Source organism: Haliotis rubra, unplaced genomic scaffold (assembly GCF_003918875.1).
Source record: "Haliotis rubra isolate DU_JTF1 unplaced genomic scaffold, ASM391887v1 Scf1066, whole genome shotgun sequence".
Taxonomy (NCBI): Eukaryota; Metazoa; Mollusca; class Gastropoda; order Lepetellida; family Haliotidae; genus Haliotis; species Haliotis rubra.
Genome location: NW_025764966.1, coordinates 241,648 through 249,094, shown reverse-complemented (window position 1 = coordinate 249,094; position 7,447 = coordinate 241,648). Strand labels below are relative to the sequence as shown.

Below are 7,447 nucleotides of genomic sequence, written 5' to 3'. Positions count from 1 at the left end.
CACACGTCATGTCTATATGTACAGAGTTCAGAATCGAACTAATCCTAAATAATATGCAAGAGATGAATTTAGTGCAACGCATATTTATACTGATGTAAAAAAAACCAAAAGGTTATAAACCCGCAAGACAGAAATAGAAGACACATATGAAGACCTGGAAACACGATCAAGATATGTTGTCATGACAACTGAAAGTAATGGGGATTGGGTGGACAGCATGGTACTGGAGATACATGACATTGCGTGACATTTCGTAAGCGAAGTCCGCATATTTGTGTCGAAACAACAAATACTTTAGTTTGAAAACACAATTATTATTGCAGGAGCACAATATAATGCTTTTGGGATTTCTGACATTTGATATATGTGATAATCCAACAGAAAATTACACAAAACGTTTAAAATGCTAAAACGGCATCTGTCACATTCACCCAATACTGTGCAATTTGCTGTCGAGATCTTCACTCCGTGAAAACTGCTATGCTATCCATCCAACCCGCCAAACCTGAGACCCATTTAGTAAAATACGCATAGGTTTAATATCAAATATCCAAAGTAATAACTAAAACGGAATTAGTGTAAATCTATGTAATATGCTTAATACGTCTGCACTTTTGGTTTTACTAAAATTATATCGAAATACTTATAGCATGGCACACACTTATTTCCCTCCATAATACCATTACTATATGATTAAAAATGAATATTGTTTTCTGCAGACCAAAAACTGTATCAAATATTAAAATGATATCGTCGACAGACAATGACAAAATCAGTAGAGTCATCTCTGGATGAAACTGGATACGAGGTTTACATGTGGATCCAATTTTCCGCGGTGATTCATTGATAAACATAGAGAATAGATATGGACAAAGGACACACCCCTGCCGTACACCCAAACAACAATCAAACATATTTTGTGTTTATGGATCACAATGAAGCAGTGATGATAACAGTGATCGTGAAACAGTGAGCGTATGCTGACCCACTGGTGGCATCCGTTCTAAACATATGAAAAATCTCTTGAATTGTTCACCTGAAGAATCATTAAGGTATGGCACAACCTAAACGGGGAATTGCATCGAACACCATTTTTGTCACTAATGTTTCAAATTAAGAAATTTCTAATTTTTGAAAGCTTAACTGAGGCCTTGAATGATGTCATCGGTTCCCAATTGCGTAGATCGATGCTCATGCTGTTGATCACTGGATTGTCTGGTCCAGACTCGATTATATACAGACCGCCGCCATATAGCTGGAATATTGCTGAGTGCAGCGTAAAACTAAACTCACACACACATACACTGAGGCCTTGAGTGGTGTACCTTGATCGAACAACTTCTGAGCAAATGTCGCATGACTGTCCATGAAATCTGGGCGAAAAGAGCAGTTGAAGTCACAAATAGTCAAAAGAAGCAAGGCCCCCTCACACCGTAATGCCCTAGTAGACCATTCACTACGCGTGTGGTATCTAAGGATCTACTGAAACCGATTTCTGATTTTCTAGTTTTGTTTCCAACTTTACCAGCGACTCACAGATTGTGTGATAAGCGGCAACAGAAATGTAAAATCAAATAGGCGTCACAGAAACGTTTTAAACATATGTTGTAATTTGTATTACACTTTCTCAGATTGCAGAGTGCAGATTCTCGCACCTGTTTAAGAATCCACTCTTAGAGTAAGGCACCTAATCACACAAGGACAGCGATCTAACCCACTCAGTTACCGCGGCTTGTGCAAATTGCAAGTCTGACAACTGGTAGTCTAGATCTACCCTCTGATAAGTGTAAACTGGCACGGCTCCCAATGCTGAAGCAATGAATACACAACGCCCTTTTAGAAAGCTTTCCAATACAACATACGTCACACACGCTACTTGTACATTATATGTATGTATGTTCAATTTTATGTCTGCATGTACATATTTATTACTCGCCCACGGAAGATACTGCAGTGTAATATTTTAGGGCAATATTACACTAGTGTAATATCGGTAGACGGAAGGTCACGGAAGGTCGTTTAGTATCCTCTATGTATGCTATGTTGTCACGAAAGGGGGCGTCATGTTGTTATTCATTATTGAGCAGAGAAACTGAAATGACATTTTTGACACAATCACGTGTATTTATTTTTCCAAGAAGAAACTTAAGCCAACTGCGTTTTGGTAATGCTATCCGCAAAACCGTGCTTGGTAAGTATGAGTTCACAAAATCCATTCATAAATGTCCTTCTACCCGAAAGCAGTGTTTTATTTTCATGCCTGACATTACAGCAGGTGTATCATTGCATCAGTTTTTGTGTCCCCTCCAGACTGTTGGGACAGTTGTCCATTGGTCGAGTGAAGTGACAGGGTCGCACACATACTTGTATGTCCCATTAATCCTGTCAACGTGGCCATCTTTGTAGCACCTTCCATTGATGGTACACGCATCCAGCTGAAACAATATCAGCTACACGATAACATGGATAGAGAAGCTAAGGTAAACTGCTGCATGCAGTGCTACACAATCGGTACATTAGGAAGCCAAAGAAAATCATTTCTAATGTATTCTTAGATAATGAAAATAATTATTTAAGTATGTGTTATAGAAAAACTACTCTTCCAGTTTAACTAAAAGATAAGCAACTTTTTGCTATTCCTTATGCATTGCTTCCAATTCGTAGTATGAAAACCAAGGTTAATATCATGGTACTATCAGGACTTTGTGTACATATATAGTATCTCGTCACAACATAGATGATGAATAACAGTATTTTGTATGTAGATGACATTCAGAAACGTCCATCATTTAGACAAACATACCAATATAAGTGTTATGTAGCTGTGTTATTCGTTATGTATCAATGTTCCAAGTGTAATACATTGTGTTAACGATAGTGGGCAGGGTGTGCTCTATATTTACACTTGTACTAGATTTAAACAGTAAGATCTGGAGTGTACTACAATGGGGTATGCAAGGGAAGTTTAGCCCTTACCTCTCATCTCACATTACATCACAAGTTACTAACAGACTAGCATCGTGTGTGATGCTCGTTATACCCTGCCTTGGCCTATAGTTGCAAGTTGCATTACTGTTGCTGAGAAAGTGAATATTACCGTCATTGTCTTTATTGCTATAATCACTGCTATTGTACTATATTAACTATGAATTTGTACTGCTACTGTGTTTGTACTGCAATAGTGATACCTTCTGTTGTGATTTGTAGTGATTTGTGAATTTGTTTAATTTAGAATTACGTCACACTTCTTTGCTGTTTGTTGGTTTGACACCTAGTTCATTTACGGACTGTTTCCCGGTTTGATTTTTAATTTTAACTTCACATACGATGTATCCAGTTGTTATCGCCAAAATAGTAACTGATCGGAAAATGTCATTTTGAACTGAAATATGAACTTACCCTTTCATAGCAAATGAAGTGTTCACACATTTGGCACGTGCCGTCGTATATGGTGTAGTTGATGGATGACGTTTGGTTCTTGGAGGTCGTTGATTCAGTCAGGAATATTTTGAAAAACATCGCTTCAAATTCTGTAATGTTAGGGATGAATACACAATGTCACATTGGATTAATGTGGGATTAGAATCCTCAGTAATGTTACAGATACATAGTACTGATGTTGAATCGTCATAAATAATATTGCTTCGTGTGGCTTGAAACACATTTATATGTGATCAAGATCAAGATCAAGATCAAGATGGTTTATTGTACATAAGGCCTCTGGCCCGTATACATAGTATTGTAATGACAGGCAAGGTATGGGCATTGCAAACAGTGGAAAGCATCATAACATTGTTAGATTAGTTGACAGGAGAAATTAGACTCATAATAATAATCATGATCATTATAATTATGGTTGAGATTGTATAATTGAATTTGCTTTTAGCAGAGGTTCCTTACAGATGTGGAAGGGATTTTGTCGTCTTTATCACTGAATAGGCATTTCACGTTTCCACTTTAAGCATGTCATCGTTGTCTTTCCGAAAGTATGTGGCTCCAGAACGGTATACAACATATTTCCTTCCTCTACAGGTAATGTCCCTTCACGCTAAGGAGATAATTAACAAGCATGTGGTGTCTTGTACTTCAGTTGTAGCTTCCTTTTTGTTTTACGTTTTGTAAAAGTGGGTTCAGAGCACATGGCTCACTTGACGAACATTACCTAAGTTCCTAATAATAGGCGTCAGGTTGCTGGCGACGATGGAAGCGTGTTCTCTCACAAACTTCACCGACTGTTTCCCAAATCCTTGTTGAGGTCTACCTTTCAGGTACTAAAATATAAATTAGTCAGTCTGAAAGTAACTATTTTATCATTGACACGCTAAGACCCGTTTAAATACTCATTGGATTATAAATAATGTATTAAAGAGATATCATGAAGTATCACATTATTTGCGTGTTATTAAAAGGGTGGTTTGGTTACAGGAAAAACGTTATGCATGGGTGAGTGGGAAATATGTCAAGAGGAACTGTCGCAGAATTATATACTCAGCAGCCAAAAAAAAACGTCAGTAGGAATTCAAAATTAGATAGGCACTGTAATCAAATCATTACAGAAATGGACATAATGAGCGGATCAGAAACATTTTTTGTGTACAATATCTTGACAAATCAATGAATAACTCATTACGTGAATGTTTGCAGTCCAGTCAGACCCATGACTTCAGTATCTAGTGTGATCACCACGAGCGGCAATAACTGCAGCACAGCGTCTATGCATGGAGTGCACCAATCGATTCATGAAGGTCATTGGCACCTGGAACCACACTCTGAGAAAGGCCTGGCGCAATAACTCGGCTGTGTTCGGCCTGGTATGACATTCAGTCTCCTCTGAATTTCATCCCAAAGATGTTCAATTGGGTTTAAATCAGGACTAAGGGCTGACCACTGCATAATGTTGACACCGTTGTGCTGTTTGAAGTCCCGTGTAGCTCTGGCAGTATGGGCCCGGGCGTTATCAAGTTGCAAAATGTTGTTCTGGTGATGTGCGAAATGTGGTATGACATGGGGTCTGAGAGCTTGGTCGATGTAGCGCACCGCTGTGATGCCACCTCCTCTCCCTGGACCACAGATCTGGAACACCACATGACCCACTCTCTGGTTCAGGCCTATTCCACCCCATACCATGATGCTTGCACCTCTCCATGAGTCTCTTTCCATAACACATTGGTCTGAGTAACGCTGACCACGTCGTCGCCATATTCTTGTTCTGCCATCTGCAGTTGATACGCAGTACCGACTCTCATCTGTGAACAGAACAGTTCTCCATTGCCTGTAGTTTTGGTGTTGTAGGGCACTGTAGACGTTCAGCCCGATGACGAGGGGTTAGGATAGGTCAACGGTAAGGTCTACGGCAATGGAGGTTACCGCTGTTAAGACGTCTGCGTACTGTATCAGTACTGATTGATCTTCCGTGTGTTCCCACTGTCTGGTGTGCTGTTTCGGATGCCTGCATGAAGGGATTCTGTACATGCTGTCGCACAACATGGCGGTCTTGTCGTTTTGTGGTCACCCTTGGTCTGCCACTACGGGGCGATCATTTGTGGCGTTGCTGCAGCCGTAGATGATCCGAACGTTGACCTGGAAGTGATTGGCTACGGCTCGTGCAGTGTGGCCACCTTCAAGTATACCTAGCACCTGGTTCCTCTGAGCTGTCGTGAGTCGCGGCATCGTGCTGACGTTATAATGTGAATGTTTCATCCAGGTTTCGGGGTGCATTTTATAGGGCTGGTCCTTGTGAACAGCACGTGCAGTTTAAGTTGCATGAAAAACATGGAGAACACCCGAGATCAGTATGCACTTTTTGGGTTCCATTCTGAGTTTGGGAAGGAATGTCTTTGCTCAGGTAAAGTTGGAGATGTTGTCAAAAATATACAATCAAAACATTAAATCAGTTTACAGTTATCCGTTTCTGCCAAGGAAAATTCCAAACTGACGTTTCTTTTGCTGCTTAGTATATAACAGTTACACTTCTTTCATATCAAATGAAACATGACATATTTCTTTAAAAACCGATGCACCCATAAATGAATCGAGCACTACTTAAAACAGCTCTTTTTTTATATCATAAATTTCCCACTGTAATATATCAATGTAAAAGGGAACTGTATTTCATATGAGGTGTTAATGTTATGTTATTGAAAAAATATATTTTAGTTTTTCGTCCTATCAGTGTTTTATGATAACTAACTGACACATACGAGGCAGGTGGTGTGACAACTCATTTAATAACGTCTTTGTCGGGTGTGACAAAATCACTTGGGCTAATGCAGACTCATGGAAGACTCTAGATGGTTGACAACAGCTTAACGTACTAAATGTCTGTCGAAGATTTCTCAGTTTGGCCCAACAGAGCGGACGTTAACGGCCGGTCAATGGGTACCGTTCACATTCAGTTCCACATGTGTGAGTATGATGCTCCCAACCAACACGCAAAGACCCGATAGTTAATCACGACCTAAAGTTTCGTAGACGATTTCATGAATATTTACTGGAAGATACATTTCCTTATTTCAGAGTAAATTACATTTTGTTTTTAGCAACTTTAAATGAGGCACAGTTTTTCCTTGGTGAACATAAACATTTTTCACTCGAAAGAACTATTCGTGAGCATACTTACACCCGCCTGTTCAACCATACAAGTGCTGACTTCACCCAAGTTGTCCACCACTAGACGAGGATTGAAGCAGTTGGTGTCTTTTGATTTATCACAAAGGGCGGCTCTGAGAACAGAGAAGGCAGCTACTTCTTAACAGCCTGTTCCGGATGTTCATTGCATTGTTATATTTCAATCCATAATTTTAAAATGTGTGCATTATGTTCTAGTACGTCACACAAAATATATAATTCATTATCGGAGGGGCGGTGGGGTAGCCTAGTGGTTAAAGCGTTGGCTCGTCACGCCGAAGACCCGGGTTCGATTCCCCACATGGGCACAATGTGTTAAGCCCATTTCTGGTGTCCCCCCGCCGTGATATTGCTGGAATATTGCTAAAAGCGGCGTAAATCTAAACTCAGTCAGTCAGTCAGTCATTATCGGAATATTTCTTAAAATATCCTTAACACGTGCCATAGTTAATGCGGTCCCTCGGCGCCAATATTGTTAAAGAATTGAGAGCATTTCGGACATTCCCCTCTATGTGATATATATTGAATGAGGACAATTGTATGGATATACAACTTCTTAATTCTGTATAGGCGACGTGTCCACATAGATTCTAATGTCGTTGTCAAGCAAGTGGATTAGCATCTATGTCGAAACGTCGCCTATACAGAATAAATAAGTTGTATATCCATCAAATTGTCCTCATTCTTCATATCCTCAACTTCTAGAATGCCAATCAAAGAAGTGATATATGTTGTTGGGATGTCTTATGAACACAAAGTGTCATTAATGGAGGCACATTTTCAAAACAATATAACATTTTGATATCTGTATACAATTTCA

At 39.6% G+C, this 7,447-nt stretch overlaps 1 protein-coding gene across 1 annotated transcript in view; it reads right to left on the bottom strand.

Moving 5' to 3' along the window:
* Window positions 1-2,219: 2,219 nt before the first annotated feature.
* Window positions 2,220-7,447, bottom strand: part of LOC124279057 — a 23,931-nt gene continuing 18,703 nt past the window's right edge. Inside the window, exons 22-25 of the mRNA XM_046714859.1 lie at window positions 6,620-6,722; window positions 4,163-4,271; window positions 3,400-3,530; window positions 2,220-2,435 (exon numbers count right to left, since the gene is read on the bottom strand). Of these exons, the coding sequence (XP_046570815.1) occupies window positions 2,289-2,435; window positions 3,400-3,530; window positions 4,163-4,271; window positions 6,620-6,722 (490 nt within the window). The 3' untranslated portion in view covers window positions 2,220-2,288. The remainder of the gene's footprint in view (window positions 2,436-3,399; window positions 3,531-4,162; window positions 4,272-6,619; window positions 6,723-7,447) is intronic.